The 26,407-nt window shown below is 36.6% G+C and overlaps 1 protein-coding gene across 1 annotated transcript in view; it reads left to right on the forward strand.

Annotated features, from left to right (window-relative positions):
• The window catches only part of smad1 (SMAD family member 1), a 132,863-nt gene extending 115,823 nt beyond the window's left edge, over positions 1-17,040 (forward strand). The window contains exons 7-8 of the mRNA XM_039750206.1: positions 422-678; positions 15,599-17,040. Coding sequence (XP_039606140.1) covers positions 422-678; positions 15,599-15,742 — 401 coding nt within the window. The 3' untranslated portion in view covers positions 15,743-17,040. The remainder of the gene's footprint in view (positions 1-421; positions 679-15,598) is intronic.
• Positions 17,041-26,407: the final 9,367 nt, after the last annotated feature.

The raw sequence follows: 26,407 nt of genomic DNA on the forward strand, positions 1-26,407 counted from the left end.
TTGTCTTGGGTTTTTGAGTTTAGATTGCTGGGTATAAATGGAAAAACTTGCCATTTAAGATTAAATCTTCAACACAGTAAAAGTGTGCAGAAAGTGAAGGGATCTGAAAACTTTCTGAATACATTATATACAATAGATATTTTAGTATTCCGTAATGTGGGTGAGTTAACAGTTTTGCCAGTGCCTGAGTGAAGATGCTCAGTGCAGAAATTTAGTTTTACACATGGCCATATACAGCATTGTCCATTATGAATGTTGCACTTTATTTACATGCTTTATTCAGCACAAGCCAAAACTGTTAACTTGTATGCATACTTTGACAAAGCATTTCTCTGTGTTGTTTTAAATGTTTTAAAGGCTGTGCTAAGGACTACTGTTTTCAGCAGGATGGTTCTTATTTGTTGCTGTAATGTCTTTTTAGGAGTCCATCTTTATTATGTTGGGGGAGAAGTATATGCCGAGTGCCTTAGTGACAGCAGCATTTTTGTGCAGAGTCGAAACTGCAATTACCACCATAGCTTCCACCCCACAACAGTATGCAAAATCCCAAGTGGCTGCAGCTTGAAGATTTTCAACAATCAGGAGTTTGCAGAGCTTTTGGCTCAGTCAGTGAATCATGGTTTTGAAGCAGTCTATGAACTCACCAAAATGTGCACCATTCGCATGAGCTTTGTGAAGGTAAGTTTTCTATTTCTTTTCAGTTTGTACAATTTGAGATGCATATTTTATTAATCTATTTCTTGTTCTTACTGTTTTTGCTACAGAAGGGTCAATTTCTGCATTTGTTTTCAGTTTATAGTGCATTTGTAAAATTTAAACCTATTTGGATCAAACGTTTCAAGTGATTGCCATACCTGTATTTGTCCTGTTTTTGCTGGTTAAGAAGTTTCCCACTTGGCATGCATTGGTTTGAAGACACTCCTTTAAACTGGGTGAAAGTAATCTCAACAAACTGAAACAGTATCGGCTTTAATTGTTTGACCACATTATTTAATCAAGCAAGTAAAACTGCGATTGTGCTGCATTGGAGTTTTTTTTTACAGAGAAGAGACTGAGGAAGTCTTTGACCTTTTGTCTAGACATACCATTTAGCATCTCTCATCTTTATGTAGTAAAGAGCAAAAATACTGGATTATCTAAACTGGTGCTTTAGGAATTGAGTAAAACCATTTTATTCTGCCAGTCATTTGTGCCAAATGTATGTAGTATGCCAGATAATTAGTCCCATTCAAATCTTATCAAAAGGCATTTCTGCATCTAGAAGTAATAGTGCCTCTGGCTGCTATGACAGCAAAGTGTATGTCTGCACTTGATAAGTCCTGTCTGATCCTATGAAATGAATAAAGATGGCATGTTAGGTGTATATGACGAAGAGCAAGCCCACTTGACAAAATCTTGGCATTGGTTTTTAAGAGTAGTGATACTATAAGATCCTCACCTGTTTATCAGATTCCCAAATATAGAAGAGTGGCACAGTGCTTTTGGCAGGATCTGGTTCCTCGCAGCTTCTTAGAACATCATAAATCCTCAGTGGTGATAATTTTGAAGCATTTTACACTATGGATAGGTTGATTAAGTGTGGTTACTAGTGCCCAACTGATGCTGATATTGATAGGTTGGCAGCAGAGATGGCCAATTACCGATATGTATTGTACCAGTTATTGCTGGTGCATTTAAGTATCCCTTTTCCTAAGAAACAACATGAATAAAAAGAATGACATCTAGTGTATGACACATTGTCAGGAATATATTTTAACATTTAAACAGGTTAAATAACAGTTACTAATAATACCCATTGGAAAAATTGTAATGGTATTCAGGAAACGGTTTCACAACATCAAAAATAGGCATGTACTTTAACTTGCTCCATATCAGTACATTTGCTGGTATCCCTGTTTTTGTCATTTGTTTACACGTAGGACAAGTCAGACTCTGTTTCCAGTCCACCAATAGCAGATTGTAGTGTTTGAAAGATGGGTGGATTCATTTATATACTGAACAGTTATAAGTTGCTGGCAGTTTCAGAAGTAATACGTTTAAGTATTTAAAAGCAGAGAGCAAATTGGTTTAAAAAAAAACAAAAAACTTCAGGTTTTATCAGGAGCTATGTTTTTCATTAAATACAAAAACAAAGCTTGTTCATAAGTAAATGACATAGTAGCAAAACAATTTTTTTTGTCCCCATCTATATGTAAAGCAACGTTGGGTTTGTGAAAGATGCTCTATAAATGCAACTTCTTATTATTACTTGTAGAAGGATGTAACATTTCTTGAAAACAGTTGAAATCTTAATTCCAAATCAGCATAAATTCAATTAAAATTAAATGTCGGTACACATTAACAACTTGCTTACATTGCCAAGCCTGCTTAAGTCAATTCAAGGTTGCAAATAAACATTTTACAGTTTTCTGGTCATGTGAATTTTGGTGGTGTTTCTGCACAGCAGCTGACTGCCAAAGCAATCAGAGAGCATGGATGAGAAGCAAGGAAGGACTGCATTCTGGTTACTTACCTTGACAAGCAATTATTTAGGTTTTACATTCATTTTGCTTATTTAATAAAAGATTGCAAGAAGATGGTATGTGTTGAGGCAGCATTGGCACATCCAAATCCAGATGGACTGCCAGTGCATGTCAGGGCAAATTAACACACACACCCCAGTATTCAGTGCAATCGGGATAAATTAAGAGTCAGTCTGATCAGGGTGCCAATGTAAAACGTGATCCCATATAAAAATGTATTTTTTTTTTTAAATTAGGTATGTTTACAAGCCTTAAATTTAACGTTATTTGGCTTGCTCTCTCTCTCAGGGGTGGGGATCGATCTGTTCTTAACTCAATTTTTCTTTTTGTAAAATCTTGATTGCTTTGTATGGATTGTAATAAAATTACTAAAAATTAAAAAAAAAAAAAAATGTATACCCAGTATGCAGCGTTTTCTAAACCGAATTCAAAACGAATTTGGCGAACGTAAAGAGATGATGTTTGTTTCTGTTTGGCAGTTTATGCACAACTTTTACTATATAACAATCATGTTAAACTTTTAAATGCTGAATAAGCACTAAATTTGCAGCTGCTTCTTAGCTTGGCTTTCCAGTCTTCCTTTGTCTTGCTTTGTAAGATCCATAGCAATGGCATTTGGTAAGGTGGAGACTCATTTGGCAGCATGAATCTGTCATCGGTTGCAAAACCGGCGTCAAGCAGCTAATACAGTGCATCCGGAAAGTATTCACAGCGCATCACTTTTTCCACATTTTGTTATGTTACAGCCTTTTTCCAAAATGGATTAAATTAATTTTTTTCCTCATAATTCTACACACAACACCCCATAATGACAACGTGAAAAAAGTTTACTTGAGGTTTTTGCAAATTTATTAAAAATAAAAAAACTGAGAAATAACATGTACATAAGTATCCACAGCCTTTGCTCAATACTTTGTTGATGCACCTTTGGCATCAATTACAGCCTCAAGTCTTTTTGAATATGATGCCACAAGCCAGTTTAAATCATTTGATGAACAGTAGCATTGGCATCAATCATCAGTAAGGTCTAAATATTAAATCAAACATATTAAATATAATTTGAAATTTTTTCACCTTTATGGTTTACTTGGTGTTCTCCATGGAATGATCAGTTGTCATTTGCATCAGTCAAGTCTTAAAGTTGGTTTAATTTTTTATGTGATCTAATGTTATACTGTTAAGTGTTATGTGCTATGCTGTATTTCAATTATTTTTTAGTACATTTGTTTGATGGCTGTGTTCTTTGTGGTGTATTTTTAATGTTATGTCATGGTCTCTCTTTAAAACCTGAAGACGAACCAAATTGCCTTCTTGGGAAAATAAAAACTGAAGTCAGCTGAAATGAACTATCTGACATGTCACAGTTGAGAAGCACACTTCACATGCTGGAAATTACAAGTAGGACTTCCTACCACTTGGCATAATTACCCACTGGTGGTCAGGGTTCTTACCTTGACCTTGAGGTGACAAAACTTTTTGTGTGTGCTGTTGATTACTTTTAATGACACATACACAAGAAAGACAAAATGCCCATGCTGTGCATTGCTGTTCATCACTGTTAGTGATGACTTCTGCATATTTATCTGAAATTAAAGCTAACTTTTATTATGAGAACCTCAAAGCTAGTAAGTCGGTAAAAACACTAACTTCTCTCAATAGTCCTCAAGTGTTTGTGTTACAGTGTTCCATTAAACCAGTGCTTCTCAATTATTTTCTGTCATGCCCCCCCTAGGAAGAAGAAAACCTCTCGCGCCCCCTACGCGACTATAAATAGTATCAGTTGTCTATAAAATTGTTATAAGTACACCTCTGCATAACACTGTATCCTTATTAACGTATAAGAGAATAAAAAGAGAAAGAAATATGGACCAATTTACAACAAAGAATAGCTTTATTAAAAGTAACAGAAAAGATTTAAAGTGCATTCTAAATTAAAAAAAAATTTAAAAGAAATTTTATGGCTGATATCATACTTGCATCATGAGGCAAATTCCATTAAGTATACAGTATGTAATTTGTGCCCTTAAGCAGTCCGCCTTTAGCTTCCTTCTGTTGGTTGTGCTGCAGTTTCCTATGTACCAAAAAATAGCTTTCTTTAATCCTAAATGTCATTTCTTTAGAGATCTTAGAGACCACCATTCCAGGATGATTCTTCTGTCTCCACCATAGCTACTCCAATTTTTGTGTGGGGTCACTTTTTGACAAATAACAAAAGCATGGTGTGTTTTGGAGAAGTTGCATTTGATAATTAATTTTTTTGTCGTAGTGTAATTGTAATCTCAGCATATTTTGTACAATCATTACAAAAATGTTGGAGCAACACAATTAGTATTTTTTTCATCTGAATATTTGTAATTTATACCTGAACAAGTGCAAGATAAATTTCTTCATAATTTTGAATCTTTAGAGAAATCTTTCTGACCTTGAGGAAGAGATTGTAGGGTACAGTTGATGCTGCTGTCAACAGAACAGTAAAATTAGCTGGAAAAAAGCTGAGCTTTTCAGAAGGATTTTCTAAAGTGTTCTTGTGATATGGTGGTTTGTTTTGATGCTCATCCCAACCCTAGTTAATCCCCCAACTCTCACTTTTGTTTTTATTAACTCATAAAAATATAAAAGCACATACAAATAACCTTGATTTTTTTTTGTATCAGTATGAGACAAGTAAAATTTTTGTGCTTTTACGAATAAGGATCTTATACTTTTGTTTAATGATATTCTTGTGTTCAGTACTGCAGATTTTGAATTTGTCTTCACATCCATCACATATCTAATGTATGAAATTTTTTTATGTTGAAACAAAAGAAAAATTATATAAATTATTTAAATACTGCTATTGCAGGAAATGCCAGTCTTTCCCTGCACATTCCTAGTGACTGTAAGGCTTCAGTCACACATCATCTCTCATTTCTACCTTTTGCATGAGTAATTTGCTCAATTGCCTTTGTAATGTGTATTTTCCTTTTCTGCACAATGTTTGTGGTTTATTTTTTTTAAAAGATGATTAAAGACTTATACTCAAGCTCAAGATAGAAAATGATGTATTACTTAGCTGATTTGTCTAATTCACAACACTTTTTTCCCCAAGGAATAACATTTTTACTATTAATGACCATTATATCCCTGATTATTTATATTTGTGTGTATATTTCTGTATATACAGATATGTATATATAAAAATATATAAATTGTGTGTGTATGTATATATGTGTATGTATATATATGTGTGTGTGTGTGTGTGTATGTATGTATGTATGTATGTATGTATGTATATATATATATATACACACACACACACACACACACACACACACACACACACAAAATACCACGCTTACTTAGCGATGTCGTGGTAAAGAAGTTATGAAAAAGAAAAGGAAACATTTTAAAAATAATGTAACATGATTGTCAAAGTAATTGTTTTGTGTATTTGGCGGCAGCGTCACGAAGTTGTTTTCGTCTAGCTGCATCAGAAAATGTACCACGACGTCTGGCACGCCTCCTTTTTACTGTTTTCTCACAGCTTGGATTGCTGCTGTCATAATGGGTTTGAGTCTATATATATATATATATATATATATATATATATATATATAATACACACACATTATATATTGTGTGTGTATAGCTTTGGTCACTGAGTGCAAGGGAAAAATAATAAAATGTAGTCTAAGTTATTAAACAGTAAAACATTATTTTAAGAAGTATAGGTACATTGAGCACTACTGGAGTGGTTGCGGGTTAACTACATTTACAAGACGGTGTAACAGAACAGGTAAGTAGTACTAACAGCAGCTAAAATGTATATGGATCATCTCTCGGTATTTGATCCCTTTTGAAAGGCGCTACACGACGGCTGTGGTATAGAAATTACATTTTCTATGTGAACGTCCAAATTTCTGCCTCTGGTAATGTTCCTTACCGGCATTTAAAGAAAATTTGTTTTGTGTCCTCTGCAGTGTTAAGAGAGAAAGGCTTTGGTTTGGGAAAAAAGGTGTAAAGAAAGGAAACTTGCCTTTTTCTTTTATATAGTATAGAAAGATGTGTTCGCTGACAATATGATCGCCTTTTGGGGACAGTCGCGGTGGGTCTTGTGTAGACTGGTGAGACGTCCCTGCCATTAATCGGCTGTGATGGCACTGTCAGTCCTCCACTCCTGTGAGTGTCTTCATAATCCGAGCTGACGACCTCCTAATCGGATACGTGCAAAAGAAAGTGCGAATCGCCTTAATATTAGTTTGCCGCATTGTAGAAAAGGGGTCCCGTGTTTGCACTTGTCTGGGCTATAGCTCAGGGGGAGGATGAAAAAAATTAAAAGTGCTCACTTTGACTTAAGGCAGAAGTGCAGTCAGCATCTCAAAGGCCGGCACAGCTATGCGCGCGCGCCGGCTGCTCGACTTTCGCTGGGCAGGAGACCCCATTTTTTGTAGACCCGTTCACGTGATCAAAAATCTCGGCGCTCTTTGGAGGTCATATATATATATATATATATATATATATATATATATATATATATATATATATATATATATATATATATATATATATATATATATATATATATATATATATATATATATATATATATATATATAGCAAAATAGGAGAAGTAGTGTGTTAAAGAAGTAATGAAAAAGAAAAGGAAACATTTTAATAATAACGTAACATGATTGACATTGTCATGAGTGTTGCTGTCATATATATGCCTGCCTGAATAAGTCACCCTCGCTTCGCTCTTACTTTTTTACCGTTCATTTAATTATGGCTAGTGGCAGAAAAATTATAAAATGGAAGGAGGATTACACTGAGTATGGCTTTACCAAAACAATTATTGATGGCGAATCGATTATTCATAAAGCTTGATTTGGTGATCTGTTTTTCTGTGTTAACCTCATAGTTTTTCATACTTCTTCTCAAACCAAGGGGGTGCGAGGGTAAAATGAATCGTTTGAAATGAAACATTTTAAAAATGACGTAACATGATTGTCAATGTAACCTTTTGTAAGTAGTGCCTGGAGGATTCAGTGTGGAGAAACTCTAGAGACAGCGTGTGTATTAACTTGTGGATTTTTCTGTGAGTATTTGGTGGCAGTGTGACGAAGTTGCTTCGGAAGACGGCGTTAGCCGCGGAGCTCAGCTCAGAGCGAAATGAGGTGAATGGGAGGGGAGAGGATGATGTCACTCCTCCACCCGCCTTAACTGTCAATCCCCCACAAACACAGTCTCTCGGAATTTGCATAAGCACAGCCTTTGACCAGCAATTTGAACTTAGTTAGAAAGTGATCAAAACTGTCGTTTATACCCTGCGTCCTCTCATTAAACTTGTATCCCGCATTAGCCGTGGGCATGACAAATGACAGCGGCAGCCTGTCTATGAACTTAATTTAAACTTTAGTTTTACACCGTGCTTTGTTTCTGAAGTAGCTGCAGGCATGAATATGCTTGTACAGTATATGTCACTCGCTCGCTTCTTATTGTTTCGCTGCCTTCTCAATTGTATAATGCATGTTTTCTTCAGCGCTTTTTGGAGCTCTTCCTGGTTTTCCACGTAATGCGTTGACAGTCTGTTCACATGATTACGTGGGAGGCGTGATGATGTCACACGAAACTCTGCCCCCCCACGGCCATCGAGCTCAACTCCATTACATTATATGGAGAAAAATAGCTTCCATTTATGACCATTACGCGTAGAATTTCGAAATGAAACCTACCCAACTTTTGTAAGTAAGCTGTAAGGAATGAGCCTGCCAAATTTCAGCCTTCTACCTACATGGGAAGTTGGAGAATTAGTGATGAGTCAGTCGGTCAGTGACCATTTTTGGACTTGCATCGTGACAATGCAATGTATATCTGACCATGAGTGAATATCGTTTCTTTCTCTATAATAAATAAACCACATTTTTTGAATGTTTGTCCCTGTGATTGCTTAATTGTCATAGCAAAAGCTATTCTAACGTGAAACTGTAAACGTTTTCATACGATTGGCATATCAAGATCTCCTTTAGTGTCTGATATTATCTGCAGAAGATATACTACATTACCTTTCTTGTCACCTGTTAAAATTTTACATGTCAATTGTTCTACCAATTTTGAATACAATTAATCTTGTCCTATTGTATAGCCCATAACATTACGATACGTCCTTCTTTCAACAGTAATTCGGACGGGGTTAACGGTTGTAGATATTTTTCTATGTACTGTAAGTTGAAGTTTTCATCATCCACACCATGAACTGTTTCAACATGTCTACTGATACACATTTAATCAATATGCCGTGTAACCGATCAACAATTTCCATGTTATTTTGTTTGACTTTATAATTTTTCAGTGCTAGGATTGCGCGTGTACTTCTTTTGATAACCCTTTGGGATGAAATTCTTCAATAAGATTTGGACATACAGTAGAGTCTCACTTATCCAACATTCTGTATTATCCGACGTCCCACCACAAAAAAATAAAAAAACACGCATCAATCGGCAACAAGAACTGCAAGTTGCAAGCGTGAGCGTAGTCTATTTTTTGTTGCCAAGTTCATTTTTTCAGTTAAATTTTTTTGTTTTGTTGTAAAACATGGTTACAATGGAGTATGTGGCCAGCCCTCTCTGGCGTGTGTGTGTGCGTGCCTGTCTCTCTCTCGCTCGCGTGTATGTGTGTGGCTGTCTCTCTCTCTCTCTCTCGTGTGCGTGCGTGCGCCTGCCTGTGTCTCTCTTTCTCTCGCGTGTGTGTGTGTGTCTGTCTGTCTGTCTGTGTCTCTCTCTCGCGCTCTTTCTCTCTTGCTGCACAGGGAGAGACGGAACACGTGCAGAAATCATCGGCGCACGCAAACCAAAAGGGAAAACTAACTCGTTCATGTACCTAGTGTGTGGTCGTGAGTAGATGCAAAAGTTTGGCAAACTTTTTGGTCAAAACCCGATTTGTACGTGTTCAGAGACGTTCATGAACCGAGGTTCCACCATATTAGGTTCGTAATGTGTAAAATTATAACATAGTTTGACGTTTAATAGGCTTTTTCTTAACACCTCCCATTATCCGACATTTTCGCTTATCTGACGTTCTGCTGGCCTGTTTATGTCGGATAAGTGAGACTCTACTGTAATAAGTCTTTTTATTGGGAACTAAAAGTAAGGAAAACTTAAAAATTTATATGAGCTGTGAGTGCAGGAACTGTGGCTGACAAAAGCATTCACACTAATGATGGGTGAGAGGACCGTGGGCGTGGCTGAAAATGATTGAGATAAGGGCGGGACTTGAAAAAATCTCTTGGCAATAGTCTCGTCTCAAGATTTTCTTTTATAATAGATATAATATATACATGTATGTGTGTATATAGAGTATTTGTGTGTTATAAAATAAAAAATGTGTGTGTATATCTACACACTTGTTTAAAGTATGTGGTGGGTAACCTTAGAAGCTAACATTTATAAACATGTCATTTTTACTAGGCAGAATTAAATCTGTCAAAGATCTTTATACCATTGCAGTTGGTCATAAAATACAATTGACCAGTTGTCTTTTGCCCTTCTTACAACATAAAACAGTAAGTGGGAAGTTGTTGCTCCCTTTCCATTGAGAATGGATGTAGCCATATTACGAAAGGTGTTTTGTGTATCTGCTTTTTCTGTCAAAAGGGCCATGCATTACTGTCCAATTGAGGTTTTCTTCTTCTTATTATTATTATTATTATTTAGGACCTTGGAAGCATTAGAGCATGTTTTTTTTTTTTTTCTTCCTCTGAAGAAGCTCTCCTGATGGAAATTACAGCCACTGAGTGTTATTGATTTTTTTTTTTTTTTTTTTTTTTAAGGTTGTATGACTGAATCTGAAATGCCTTGAACAAATGCACAGAGGGACTATCATTCCTCGATGACTTTTTGCCAGAGCCTTCACTGAAGCTCTCATCTAATTGTTAAATGCCTGTTTTGTTTGGGGTTGTTTCTGCGTTTACAATATACTATCTGTATACTTTAATATAATCCACATTCAGGGGCCACTAGAATTACTTTTTAATGTGACTGACGGCTGTGCTGTTTGTCAATTTCTTCTTATTCATGTTATGCAATCATTTTATTCAAAACTATTAACTCCATCCATGACTATTACTTGCAGTCACCTTTTTGTACTCATACAAAAAGTTGCTTTAAGGCAGAGCGAGAAATCTTCATTTATAGAAGATAATGTTTTGCCTGGTATTGCCAGTGACTTGTTCATTCTTTCTAATAGCAAAAAAAAAATACAAATTAAAAAAAGAAATCAAACATAAAGTGTAGATTTACTCAGAAAATATTTTTATACAAATTAGAATTAAATAACTTTACATTACAGTATTGGAATAAGTAATTGTAATTCTATAAAGGAAAACTTTATATCCGCTCCATAGCATTTCTTCAGGAAGTTCCATAATGACAACTTCATTGTAATCATTGTCATCCATGCTACCATGAAATTATACCTGACATTAACTGGCTACATTAGCCCTTTCATAAAACCTCATTAAAGAGATTAACTTTCACTCACCATAAGTATGGTCTATCGATGGGTCCGTCCTATAACATTGTTTTTTGTTTCCACTACTATTCACAGAATCACCTACAGCACTGGGGCTTACAACTCCTGCTCAAGTTCTGTTGAGGGAAATCTGACAAGCTTTGTTGCAATATATTTGTGGTTTGTTTTCCAGCACACACTTTTTAGTCAAATTTTTGTTTTAATTTTTATTCTTCAGTAGTTGGTAGACTGACACATTTAATAGTTGTGTGCTTTTGTGTTGGTGGTGTGGTGTTTCATGTTTTAGCAGGTTTTTTAGTAGATAATTTATAAGAAGAGGTCCATTATTACAAACAAGAGCATTAATACGGTTGGTCAGTCATTAATGGTATGGGGAGCAGTCTTAATATTATTAGATGGAGTCTGAATATTAGATGTATAATAGTGTAATACTGACAGTCACACATGCTAAATTGTTACTACACATTGACTATCCCTAATCTAATTTGCCTGAGATCAGAAGTATTTTGAAATATTTGTACATACATAATGAGAGATCTTGGTGACAGCCTTGGTCAAGCAGGGAAATGCAGCCAAACCAGATAAATCTGTATTTCTCAGCCACTAGGTCATGCACTACCACCGATGTTTTGTTGTTTGCCGTTGTTGGGTACATGAGTAGTTCACTAGTGCACTGTCTAAGCAATCAACAGTGCCGTGCAATATTTATTTATGGTCGCCTCGCAAATGATAGATAACCCCCAGATTCCCCACACCCCATTTAAATACTTGCTCTTTTCAACAAGGCCACAAGCTCTCAAACATAATAACTTGTTCCTCTTTTGAGTTGTGAATAAACTTACAGGAAAAACTGGGTCATGACACAAAGTTTGAGAAACACAGAGCTTAATCAGAACTCACACGTATAATAAATTCATATTACAGTGCCATTGTTATAATGTGCGTTGACATGACAAACATTAAACCTCAAATGCGATGGGTTTAATGTGTAGACTTTAAGTTCCATTTTAAAAGGGTTACTGCTGTGTATTTGTATTGAAAAACTGAAATGTGTCTGCACAACATTTCACAGAACTATGTCTTATAAATGAAACTCCAGTGTGTGTAATTTTCCACTTTTGGCATGGTTTTTTGCAGCACCTTTCAACTGCCACCTGTGTATTATGGAAGGGATTATCAAGAGGTCCTTATAGCAAACCTGCTCCAGAGTGCACACCACCTCAGACTGGGGTAGCAGTTCACCGTATAGCATGATAATGACCCGAAGTAGACCGTGAAGACCGTACAGCAGTGGCTTTTGGCCAAGTCTGTGACTGTCTTTGAGGGGCCCAGTCTTGAACCCCACAGAACATTTATGGAGAGACCTGCAGATCACAGTTTACCAGTTTTTCTCCCACCAGTTTTACAGAGCTGGAAAGAATGTGCATGAAAGAAAGGGATGAACTTCCCAGATACAGGTGTGCAAAGCTTATGGAGACCTAAAACCTGAAAGATTCCTGAACCTAAGAAGACCTGAACCTTAAAGATTCAAAGTTGGAATTGCTGCCAGAAGGGCTGCTATAAAGAACTGTATAAATACTTAAATGAGTGTGAGATTAAGGCTATCAATTTTAATGAATTTGCAAAACTTATGGAGAATTTTTTTTTAATTTATTAAAAACATATTCCATACAATCAAGTCAAACTTAACAAAATTAAAATCAAATCAACCACCACCCATGAAAGAGGGAAGGCCAATGACCACAGCAAAATTAAGAGTAGTAAAGAGAGAGAGGAATTTTTTCCTCCCAATAAAAATGCTTTTTCTAAAATATTAAGTACTGCGAGGTCTTAAACTTTTGAACAGATCCACTAAGTGAGAATTTGATTTTTTCCAATTTCAAATAGTATACGATTACCAACTGACGTAAAAGAGGCAAATTAGGATTCTTCCAATTGAGCAAGAAGGGTCTATGTGCCAGAAGTGTAGCAAAAACAATTATAGTTAATGGGATAGGAGGGATTGTGACACCAAGGCTTTCTGTCAGGCATTTAAGAGTTTGTCCAGAATGATGTTAATTTGGTACATGCTCCAAACATGTGGTCCAGTGAAGGGTGAGGTTCAGTTGCAATGTTCGCAGGTTGGATCTTGCCCTGGAAACATCTTAGATAACTTCAAATGAGAGAGATGTGCTTGATTAAAGATTTTAAGTTGAATAATTTAATGTTTTGCACATATAGAGTTCAACTGAATTCTGTGCATGGCTGCCTTCCACTCTTGTTTCTGAAATTTTGAGTAAGAGCTCCTGTTCCTACTGTGCTCTGGGATCTTTAAAAGGAAGGGACTTCAGACTGCTCTTATAGAATTATAGAAATGCTGTCTGAGTCCCCAAGACTGATTAATATCTCTTCTGGAATAGAAATACAGTAGTTGGGAGGTGGGGAAAACTGGGCAGTTTTCATTTACCAAAGTTTCTAATTTGGAGAGAGTGCCAAAATTATGTTGATGGAAGATTACGAGTTTAATCGTTCATAGGAATCCCATACGTTTTCTAAACATTTAAAGTTCGAGAGGGTGGGAAAGGTGGTTATGTAGAATGACCACAGATAAAATATTCTCTAACTTGAAGTGCTACATTGGTTCCATATTTTGAATGAATGAAGGACAAATGGGTTGTTAGTATATTCACGATACCTCGTATTTACTGGTCTACAAAGCAAGGAATATAAAGAAGTGCTGCAGGATTTCATTTTTTTTTGCAGACCAAGCCTGTGTGTGTTCTATTTGTGTCAATGTAAAGGTTTGTATAGCTTGTATGTTTGCCGCCCAGTAATAAAATTAGGTAGAGCCGTGCCACCTTCTGATTTAGGTCATCGTAGGGTTGCCTTTTGAATGCGTGGATTTTTTGAATGATGATTAAATCTAATTTAAAAAAAAAAGAAAAAAGATTTGTTTGTGTATGGGGTTGATTTGGAAAAAGGAACAACAGCTTAGGGAGGATATTCATCATCACAATGTTAATTCTTCCTGCTAAAGTAAGATGGAGGGTAGACCGTCTATATGCATGTCTTGTTTAATTTTAACCATGCAAACCGCAAACTTTTGTTGGAAAAGAGCTTCATATTTACTGCTGATGTTGACCCCTAGGTATTTAAACTGATCTGCAATGATGAAAGGGAAGGTGTCCAATCTAATGTTTGCTAGAGAATTCACTAGAACGAGCGCACTTTTGTTCAATTTAATTTTAAGTGCAGATATCTGTTGAAATTCTGTTTTAACTTTGTTATGGGTGCATATTGATGGGCCAAAATGGCAAATTTATTCATTTAAAGTTAAATCTACAACACAATATATATGTATGTGTGTGTGTGTGTATATCTATATGTACATGTGTATAGGGAAGATGGAGTTTGTGTTTGCATATATTTTGTTATTTCAGACAATTTAATATTAGAGCAGATAACACGCAAAGTTTCAAATATCATTCTGAAACAACTTGTTTGGGCTTTTAAGTCCAATTTCCCCCAGTGTACAAAAAGTTCTTGCGATCTATCTTGCTAGCAAGCTATTCATTAGCTACAAGGTTGTAAAGTTTGGATTAGAAAAATATAAATCTGTTCGTCCACATCTTCAAAATTGATTTTTTTGTTTATTTTGATCTAGAGTTTGTGAGCTGTACACTTGGTTGCATGAACTAGAAAGAAACCCCACTCAATTATTCAGCTGTTTTGCATAATTTTTAACGATTGTCCAGGGAATTTGTAATGCAGGGGTTTGGAGTGACAATTATTCTGTCTAATCTTAAATGATAGGAAGATTTTTAAAATAACTTTGGAAGATTCTTGGTTATGAGGCCTATTTTTATTAAGAAAGTAACAGCCATGGTAGAATATTCTTCTCCCACTCCCATTATTAAAATAAAGTGCCAGTTATATAATAATATATCTGACTTATTTGAAAATATTGAAGCACGCAATATTGTAGTTTGTATATTTTTTTTTTCCACTTTCTCTGAGGCAGAGTTTGAAATCACCATCTACTTTTGTCCCCCTAATCTGTATTGGTGTGTAAAGTTTGATTTCCCACCCGTATTGATTGATATTTAAGTGAGTGTATTAAGACAAAGAGTCCCCTACAAAAGTATTGGAACAACAAGCCCAATTAATTTGTTCTACTCATGTTCTGCTTATTTGATACACAATGTGCTCTGTTCTATGTTGTTTAACGTATCAAGATGTAAATACCAGGGAATAAAAGTTGAAACTCTGATCTCTCTCCTCTCATAGTGATCTTTTGAGTTCTTCGGTGCATAGCATAAACAAATTATTTGGTCTTGTTGGCCCAATACTTTTGGAGGGGACTGTGGTTTGATATATGAGGGAACAACTTTCTATAAGTTTTTGTAATAGTTTTCTGAACTGTGTACTTACTCTAAAACAGATGAATTGTTTGTTTAACCTGTTTTTTCATCTTTATGGAGCTGTTTGATGCCTTTGTCTATTTTGTGATTCTTCCTATTCTTCATTAAAGAAACCAACTCGCCTGAACAAAATGATCATTCTCCCTTTTTTTTTTTCTCTCTCTTTTTCAGGGTTGGGGTGCAGAGTATCATCGCCAAGATGTCACTAGTACTCCGTGCTGGATTGAGATTCATTTGCATGGCCCTTTGCAATGGCTGGACAAAGTTCTTACTCAAATGGGTTCACCTCATAATCCCATTTCTTCTGTGTCCTAGAGAAAGCTGTTACGTTAACTTGTTATTGATAAAGAGCATTGAATTTTAATTGGGGGGGTGGAAGTCATTTTTTAAATGTTTTATTTTAAAGAAAAAAATAAAAACACTTGAAGGATAATTGAAATGGGCACATTGGAGAATGGCACATGAGTGTGGGAGCCTGGAACATACTTGATCTTTATGACCAACTGTAATAATCAGACCATCAGTGCTGGTCTCATTAACATTTTTTAGTTTACATTGTAGTGTTCCATTGTAGCTCAATTAGCTCTTTCCATGATGGGTTATTACATACATACTAGACAGTGGAAGACAACCAGTCAAAAATGCCAGCACAAGAATCAATTTGATTTAAAAGTGTAAAATACTGCTGGTTTATTCAATATAATCTTGATCAATTTTTGCAGAAATCTTTTTTTTATGCTCCCTGACACTTGTGTTGCACTCTTTCAAATAACAGAAAATGCTGTTTCTTAAAGTAAGACAGCCAGTAAAATCACCCCATATGAATTAGTCACTTAAGATTCCATCATTAATATCTGAGAAAGTCACAAATTTGAAACTGTAAGATTTAAAATTTTTTTTTTCTTGTGAATTGATCTTGCAGTCGATAAAATAGTGTTAGATGTATTCATGAGAAACATGCCTGTACAGTCTGTTTGGTAGATAGATTATGTCTTAGATTAGTTGTCTCGGATTGCAGGTAGCAGTATAATGTCGGAGTTAAAAACTGGCTGAAGACTCGAAGCACAGATATACGTGCCCCTGCTGTGTGTTTTTACAAATTTGTTTATTGCTGTGTTACGCAAAGGTTTTGTTTTTGTCTTTTTTTGTATTTGTCAATGCTACTATGCTTTGAATAGTAGCTCAGCTGGACTGTTATATACATCGGTTTCTTTGCCTGAGCCTGTGTGGCAGCAGAGTTTAGTTTTTTGTTTTTTGTTTGTTGTTTTTTTTTTTCCCTCTCAAGGCTACTGGGTAAAAGTGGCTGTTGGTATAATAAAATTAACAGCCTTTAATCTTTTTTAAAATATAGACTTTTTTTGTAAGCTTTGCAAGACCCAGCCGCTAGCAGAATGTCTGTTTTATGGCACAAAAAAATGATTTTAAAACTGCCTTTTTTAAATTGAATTTTGTATTATGTTCTTTTCTGCTATTCTTATGTACGCACTTTTACAAATGCTTTTTCCCTCCATGTGTTTGCATTTGCTGTTGTGCTGTAGTATTCCCGGAAGGCAATTTTATTCCATGAATATCATGTCTCTACTGGAAGATTTAATAAAATGGTTTCAATACCACTGGCTTCCTTTCTTTTGTTAAAAGGATGAAGAAAGACCTCTCTCTCCCCCCTCAAAGCATTAAAGATGTATTTATACCAAATCAGGAATTACAAATTGGGCAGGTGTTCTGGTTTCGTTAAAACAGGATCATCTGAAAGAGCCGGTGGGCAGTAATAGTTTTTCTCTTTGCATTTTTTCACGTGGATTTTCATTTGTTTAAATGTGGGTATTCCTGTATTTAGGGCCAGGGTAATAGGACCTCAAATGAAAATTATTATAATAGTTTTAATGCTTTTAAATCAATGATCATTTTTTTTTGGTTGAAAACACTTTAACCCCTTATGCACTAGGGGTTTTTTGATTTTATTGCACCCAAATTACATACCCAAAAATAAATGTCCATTACTAATTTATTGTAATAGTAGAGTGATGTACTGTGTTAGCCATTATGGATGAAATGAGAAGTGAAGCAAGCAATAATGTCACCTTTTACAGCTTGCCTCAAGAAGAAGCCTGAGCTGCCTCAAAAGTTTGCATATTGTAATCTGCTTAGTTAGCCAATAAAAGGTGTCATTTTGCTTCACTTCTCATTTATTGTAAAAAAAAGCAGCTGCAAATGCGTTAAGAGTACTGAGTATAACACTTAAAGTATTGCTGTGATGAAAAAATAATTGTTTACACCAATATCCACGAAGTCAAGGGTCAGCTACCTTTGAGTGCTGTTGTGCCGAGCCTATGTTACAATGTTATTCCGCGTGCCGACATAATTCTACCAATTTTGTTACATATACTATCAAAATTGGTCCGGTTGTAATAGCCTTCAAAAGTATATATTATATACTTTTAAAGCCCATTATAACCTGATGTTATATATTGGTCATTCAGTATTTTAAAATATATAAGATCATATGTGAAAAGAATGTTTTGTCAAATTTTAATTTTCAATACATTTAAAAATTGTATTACAAATTATAAACTCAATACAAAATACATAGTTTGAATAAGAAAAAAATATCAAGAATTCTAATATGATTCATCATTCTTTATTATTAATCAGAGCTATTTATCAATTAATGTGAAGCAATTGTATAGCTACATTCAGCGGTTTTATTTTTGGGTCCAATTATTTGACTACAATAAGTAGTTTGTTTGTTAAAGCCAGAAACGGCCCTTTTTATACCTTCACTTTTCTCAAGTTTTTAAACGTGGACTGATCTTTAGTTTGATAATGTCTTTGTACACTTTACATACAACGCTTTCATAGCATAATGCACGCACAGCGAACATCAAGTTTTTGTCTTTTATTAGTCATTTTAGGGAAGTTTATTTCTTAATAATAAGAGGTTTCCTTTCATGTACCACGGCCCGCACTGAACACATGGTTTCCCTTTACATGTGATTCGCATGTGAAAAACGTAGGTGGGGACGCAAAGAGTGAATGCGTGCACTATAATTAAAATATGAGGTTTGTTTTAATGTACCACAGCCTGCACTGAACACTTGATTTCCATTTACATGCTAATCTCATACACAAAACATAGGTGAGGGCGGGAATGCGTGTGCTTGTAATTAAAATATAATTTATTTATTTATTTTTTTTTACTATTTCAGTTCAATCAGAGTGCCATTGAAAATCGTTCCACATGCCATAAGTAGCCGACCCCTGCACTAAGGAAAACACAAAAAAGTAGTGTTTTAAGAAATTCTGTACAAAAAAACTGGATTTTACCATACATGGTTAACCATTTTATGATGCACAATTCTGGAATTAAGTTTCTTTTGTGCCCCAATCTGTCAGCTATCATTGTGCCAAGTTTAGATGTCAAATGCATTAACATTGTAAAGTTATGCTCTTTGGAATAAGGTGCCCTCCTGTTTGGAAATATTAAGTCTCTTGCACCCAGACAATCTTTCAAAACAATCATTGAATTGGCAATTTTTTTACTTAAAAAAAATATATACAGAAACACTTTGAAGAAACAAGTAAACAGTTTGTAAATCTCTATGCATAACTATGTACTCATCCGAACCTTTCATTTCAAAATGATTCTTCCTTGTAGTAATTTCGTTTACCACCAGGCACAGAGGATGCTTACATTTTGGACACTGGATTGGGTTTTTTTTTTTTTTTGTGCTGCGATCCATACATAGTCTCCTGCTTTCTGTTGCGCTTGCCCTACAGACATTCAGCATGTTGTTTATTTACTCATTCATTCATTCATTCTTGTTACTTTTTTCTTGCATTTCATGTCTGGAATAAACTTACGTACATACATACATTTTCATAATAGGTTTTTCCAGTGCTGGGTTATATCAGTGGGGGCAATGCCTTTGCTGGTAGCCCTATGCACAGAGCTAGTCATACACACACCTAAATCCGTGTTTCTCAGCCCCTTTTGAGTTTCAGGAGGCCATCACTGACTCACAGCCACATTAGATTTGTTCACAGTATAATCCATCCTGTACTTTTTCCCCCCGCAATGCTACCAAGAGGATCGACACAGCCTTGTGAGGGTTTTTTTTTATTACATTTCTAATTAGGTGGAGTTGGTGAGGGTGCCGGATGGTGAAGCGAGAACAATTGGAAATGGGATACTAAATACTTCACGGTGCTGTGTATCCTTTTGGTGGAGTTGGGGCAGGGGATTTTACCAAGAACAAGTCACTAGCTGAAACTTTTTTTTTCTTGTATGCTTGTGACATGAGAGATGTGAAATGGTGACCCCTTGTGTGTCTCGCATTCAAGTTTTGAGAGGTATAACAGTTACAAATTTCAAATTAGTGCACTGCTCAGAAAACTAACATAAGAAGAGCATACAGCAGAGAGCCCCCGATAATTGAACCCGTGACACTTGAACTGTAAAGTTGCACACTGCGATACTTCATACTAAGCACTATTTTTTGTAAATCGAGTGTAGCTTCAAGTCCTTCATCAAACACTCAATAAAGTAAACACTTTGTTCGGAATCTGACTCCAGCTGTGTGTGTGTGTAACAATGTGTAAAGATGAGCATATAATGCCATTTATGTACAGCAGTGACATGTAGTACAAATGACCAATCATAGACAACCATATAATATTTGAATGCTCTTAACTTCAGCTATCCAATGATAATGAGCCTTTCACTGTATGTGACTTCATGTAGGTGGGATATCGGGTGAAAGCAGACTAACTCGGCTGTGACATGCTGCTCACCTCAGGGTATAATGTGTGAAATCACATTTTAATAATGAAAGAGAGCAGACAACATGGAAACTTACTTTTTTGAAAGAAGACACCTTCAGGTATGTAAAAATACATTTATTGCTTTTGAATGACTTGTGGGTGGTTTGCATCATACACAAACAACTGAAATATGGTGGTGTCCCGCCGGTGGGACACCTCGTGCACAAGTGTTTAATTGTCACTGCACCATGATATCTAAACTTCTGTATTGTGTGGTGTGCTGAAAGGTCGTTTTAAATATGTAATTCTATTAAAGCTGCACACAGCTCATGTAAATGTCATAATTTGTTAAAATACAAACAATAGTGCTTCTTTAAACTTTTTTTTTTTTTTTTGGGAACAGGATTGGTGAGTAGATGGATGGCGCTGTTGAAAGCAACCACATAAAAAGCTGTTTTTGCTGGATCAACCTTACCCTGTTCTTTGTAACGTTGAAGCATTTTCAGTCTGCGTTAGCAGTGGTGTATGTGCCCTAGCATCCCGATGAAATGACTCCACTTTTTGGGCTCTTTCTACAGTAACTCCATCCAGCTTGCATGGGCACAGGAGCAAATGGTCCATATATATATACATACACACTCAGCAAAAAAAGAAACGTCCTCTGACTTTCAACTGTTTTTACTTTCAGTAAACTTAATATGTAAATATTTGTACGAACACTAAAAGAGTCAACACCATAAGACATAAACTAAAAATGTTTCACAATGTGTCCCTGAATGAAGGGAGGCTCAAATTCAAAAGTACCAGTCAGTATCTGGTGTGGCCACCAGCTGCTTGAAGTACTGCAGTGCATCTCCTCCTCATGGACTGGACCAGATTTGTCAGTTCTTGCTGTGAGATGTTACCCCACTCTTCCACCAAGGCACCTGCAAGTTCCTGGACATTTCTGGGGGTATGGCCCTAGCCCTCACCCTGCGATCCAACAGGTCCCAGACGTGCTCAATTCCTTCAACGATAAACACGAATCCGTCCATCACCCCTGGTGAGACAAAACCGTGACTCATCAGTGAAGAGCACTTTTTGCCACTCCTGTCTGGTCCAGCGAAGGTGGGTTTGTGCCCATAGGCGGCGTTGTTGCTGGTGATGTCTGGTAAGGACCTGCCTTACAACAGGCCTACAAGCCGTCAGTCCAGCCTCTCTCAGCCTATTGCGGACAGCCTGAGCACTGATGGAGGGATTGTGTGTTCCTGGTGTGACTCGGGCAGTTGTTGTGGCCATCCTGTACCTGTCACGCAGGTGTGATATTCGGATGTACCGATCCTGTGCAGGTGTTGTTACACGTGGTCTTCCACTGCGAGGATGATCAGCTGTCCTTCCTGTCTCCCTGTAGCGCTGTCTTAGGCGTCTCACAGTGCGGACATGGCAATTTATTGCCCTAGCCACATCAGCAGTCCTCATGCCTCCCTGCAGCATGCCTAATGCACGGTTCACGCAGATGAGCAGGGACCCTGGGCATCTTTCACAGTCGGTAGACAAGTCTCTTTAGTGTCCTGCGTTTTTAGAACTGTGACCTTAATTGCCTACTTTCTGTAAGCTGTTAAGGTCTTAACGACCATTCCACAGGTGCATGTTAATTAATTGATTATGGTTAATTGAACATGCATGGAAAACATTGTTTAAACCCTTTACAATGAAGATCTGTAAAGTTATTTGGATTTTTAAAACATTATTCTTGAAATACACAGTCCTGAAAAGGGGACGTTTCTTTTTTTACTTGGTATATATATATATATATATATATATATATATATATATATATATATATATATATATATATATATATATATATATATATACTGTGTATACACTTTTGAATTGAAGACTTAATGTTCTCTTTTGCTCAGGGTGATTTTCAGAGTAACTGCTCTAACATTTAAAGGTGCTGGTCATAAAATTAGAATATCATGACAAAGTTGATTTATTTCAGTAATTCCATTCAAAAAGTGAAACTTGTATATTAGATTCATTCATTACACACAGACTGATGTATTTCAAATGTTTATTTCTTTTAATTTTGATGATTATAACTGACAACTAATGAAAGTCCCAAATTGAGTATCTCGGAAAATTAGCATATCAATTAAGACCAATGCAAAAAAGGATTTTTAGAAATGTTGGCCAACTGAAAGGTTATGAACATGAAAAGTCTGAGCATGTACAGCACTCAATATTTAGTTGGGGCTCCTTTGGCCTGGATTACTGCAGCAATGCAGCGTGGCATGGAGTCGATCAGTCTGTGGCACTGCTCAGGTGTTATGAGAGCCCATGTTGCTCTGATAGTGGCCTTCAGCTCTTCTGAATTGTTGGGTCTGGTGTATTGCATCTTCCTCTTCACAATACCCCATAGATTTTCTATGGGGTGAAGGTCAGGCGAGTTTGCTGGCCAATGAAGAACAGGGATACCATGGTCCTTAAACCAGGTACTGGTAGCTTTGTGTGTGTGCAGGCGCCAGGTCCTGTTGGAAAATGAAATCTGCATCTACATAAAGTTCGTCAGCAGCAGGAAGCATGAAGTGCTTAAAAACTTCCTGGTAGACGGCTGTGTTGACCTTGGACCTCAGAAAACACAATGGACCAACACCAGCAGATGACATGGCACCCCAAACCATCACTGACTGTGGAAACTTTACACTGGACCTCAAGCAGCGTGGATTCTGTGCCTCTCCTCTCTTCCTCCAGACTCTGGGACCTTGATTTCCAAAGGAAATGCAAAATTTACTTTCATCAGAGAACATAACTCAGCAGCAATCCAGTCCTTTTTGTCTTTAGCCCAGTCGAAACACTTCTGACGCTGTCTCTTGTTCAAAAGTGGCTTGACACGAGGAATGCGACAGCTGAAGCCCATGTCTTGCATACGTCTGTGCCTGGTGGTTCTTGAAGCACTGACTCCAGCTGCAGTCCACTCTTTGTGAATCTCCCACACAGTTTTGTTTCACAATCCTCTCCAGGGTATAAGCGGTTATCCCTATTGCTTGTACACTTTTTTCTACCACATCTTGTCCTTCCCTTCGCCTCTCTATTAATGTACTTGGACACAGAGCTCTGTGAACAGCCAGCCTCTTTAGCAATGACCTTTTGTGTCTTGCCCTCCTTGTGCAAGGTGTCAATGGTCGTCTTCTGGACATCTGTCAAGTCAGCAGTCTTCCCCATGATTGTGTAGCCTAAAGAACTCGACTGAGAGACCATTTAAAGGCTTTTGAGTTCATTAACTGATTAGAGTGTGGCAGCAGGTGTCTTCAATATTGAACCTTTTCACAATATTCTAATATACCAAGATACTGAATTTGGGACTTTAATTAGTTGTCAGTTATAATCATCAAAATTAAAAGAAATAAACATTTGAAATACATCAGTCTGTGTGTAATGAATGAATCTAATATACAAGTTTCACTTTTTGAAAGGAATTATTGAAATAAATCAACTTTGTCATGATATTCTAATTTTATGACCAGCAACCTGTATACAAAGCCATTGCAAAAGTAAATACAGTCCTGTGCAGATGAGTACCTTAGATAGTTAACAGATTTGTCTTAAATGATTATTGTATGAGGTCCGACACAAAACAAGACTAACCTTATAGCTCGGGAACTAGGGATGGGATAAACAAAAGAGATGGCTGTAGAAGTTTTTCTAACTTGACAGTTGACACAGTGAGAAAAGGCTCGACTCGATGGCTTCAATCCGTACGAGTGGATGCATGTTCAGATACAGATGTTTTCTTACCCTCGTTTGGAAAATGTTGGCAGTGCAAGAGCAAGTTAACAGCAAGTTTCTTGTGAAAATGAAGAAATCCGTGACAGAAAACTTTTTGATTATTGACTGCAGCCTACAGTGAAGAGTGCATGTCGCGTACACGAGTTGTTGAATGGCACAAGTCGGTGCTCAAAGGAACCCAATTTTGTTTGGTAGAAGATGTAACAGCAAAAACGACGGCGAGCCTCAACGGCCTTGCAGAAAATGATCTGCAGAATTGCTTTGAATGTTGGCAGCGTCCTATGCAGCTTTGTGTCAACTCGGAAGGGAAACTATTTCAAAAGGTGATCATTGTTCATTTTCTTAATTTATTAAATAAAAAGAGTTAAGGCAAAGTCTAGCATTTTTGTGTCTTGATTAATGCATCAAAAGAAAAGAACGTATTTTAAAGAAATAAACTTTCTTCCAGGGACAAAAGTGAAGGAACTCTGTTTAAAATAAATAATTGGTTGTCCTTAAAGAAAGAAGCTCACATGCATTGTGTTCACAGGTACACACATAAGTTAAAGTGTTTAAGGCAGAAACTTGATTTCTTAATGATCCACATTTATACGTACAATTAATCTTCTGGAATTCTCCTTTGCAAAACTCTCTGATGTTGTTAAACTACGCAAATAAAAAGAGTTCAACATCTTCGTCTCTGAATTTGAAAATAAGCAGAATGCCTGCGATCATTTTGTTGTGTTGTATAAATAAATTTAATAAATTTGACTCTTGCTTTATAGGTTTCCATTACTGGCTTGTTTGCAGCAAACTCTTCTGCTTGGGTGTGCGATTGAGCCTTGTGAAGGACCGCCATACTGGTACGTGTCCTTCTTGTCTTGCACTCAGTTCTGCTGAAATAATAAGAATAACGCAGGTATTTCAATTCATTAGGATATGTGTTTGGTTACTCCATCACTTTAAAAAGTAAATTGACTACTTAACACTGTGGTTAACCCACTGTTCTCGAGATTGCATTGCTCAGTTTTAGCTCTGTATGTTCAGCTCACCAACATAAATTTTGTGATTTCTGGAGTATCGAGTCAAATTATTTCAGCCAGGGGAAGGAATAACGCAATCGCCCAAACATTTGCTTCCAGAAATTTATTTGGATATTTCTACCCATGGCTGCCAACATCTTTGCTGAATCAAAAACATGTTGGAGGGCTGAGTGCAACGCACAGGTGCAGACTACAAAATCCTTAACGGTAACCTGATTAAGGGTTTACATGGCCCCGTAATTGGATCATTTGTGGAGAAATCTGATAATCTGGTTTCTCAAGAGTCCAATAACCCAGTTTCTACATTCAAAATAAGGGTTTACGTGGTATTTTAGAAATCTGTGAATAATCCAATTATTGAAACGCATGTAGATGTGCAAAAGCACTTTCTAACTCCAGTTCCAAAATGTATACTCTTTGTTGTCCTACAGCCTGGCGCTTGATTAATATGCTGATTTTTAGTGATTTGTAATTGCCATATGCAATTTCTTGTATTAGGAATTTTTAATTTTCCGCATACTCCAAACATACTCTCCAGAGAGTTCTGGGGTCAGAGCACAGGGTCAGCTATTTGTACAGTGAGCACCTCCGCAGCAATTGCAGGTTAAGGGTCTTGCTGAAGGTCCCAGTGGGGTAGCATTCCTTCTGTCATTGCCGGGATTTGAACAGGCAACATTCAAGTTACCAGCCCTGATCCTTTAGCCACAGTGATAAACTGAAACAGAAACATCTGACTAGAGGGAATAAAACTGCGTAGGGACAACCAGATTCAAAAGGGTTTGGGTTTGGTGGTTTGTACTACAACAACAACAACAGTTATTTCTAGAGCATGTGTTCATACAAATGATGAAGCTCAAAGTGCTTCTTGTAAGTTTAGCTCTTGGAATTATAAGCAGACCCTCATTTGAAGATCTAAGGTTACGACTTGGAGTGTAAGGTGAGAGGCCTTCTGAAATACAGGATGGAGCAGATGATACGAGGCTTTGTAAACCATAAGCAGTATCTTAAAATCAATTCTAAATGGCACAGGTAACTAGTGTAGTGACGCTCAGACTGGTGTGATGTGCTTGAATTTTCTTTTCCTAGTTCAGATTTTAGTAGCTGCATTCTGCACTCATTGCAATCAATTGATGTCTCTTTTTGGGTGGTCCTGAGAGGAGTGCGTCACAGTAATCTAGCCAACGGAAAACAGAACCGTGAACTCATTTCTCAGCATCTTGCAATGTTATAAGGGGTCTAACTTTTGTAATATTTTTTAAGTGAAAAAATGCTGTCCTAGTAATCTGATTCATATGTGATTTAAAATTTAGTCCATAATTATCCCTAAATTCTTAACCTCTGTCTTGACTTTTAAGCCTAATGGATCAAGTTTATTTCTAACTAGTAAAATACCCGCACTTTGCAGCAGAAAAGTAGTGTGTTA

Source organism: Polypterus senegalus, chromosome 4 (assembly GCF_016835505.1).
Source record: "Polypterus senegalus isolate Bchr_013 chromosome 4, ASM1683550v1, whole genome shotgun sequence".
Lineage (NCBI taxonomy): Eukaryota > Metazoa > Chordata > Cladistia > Polypteriformes > Polypteridae > Polypterus > Polypterus senegalus.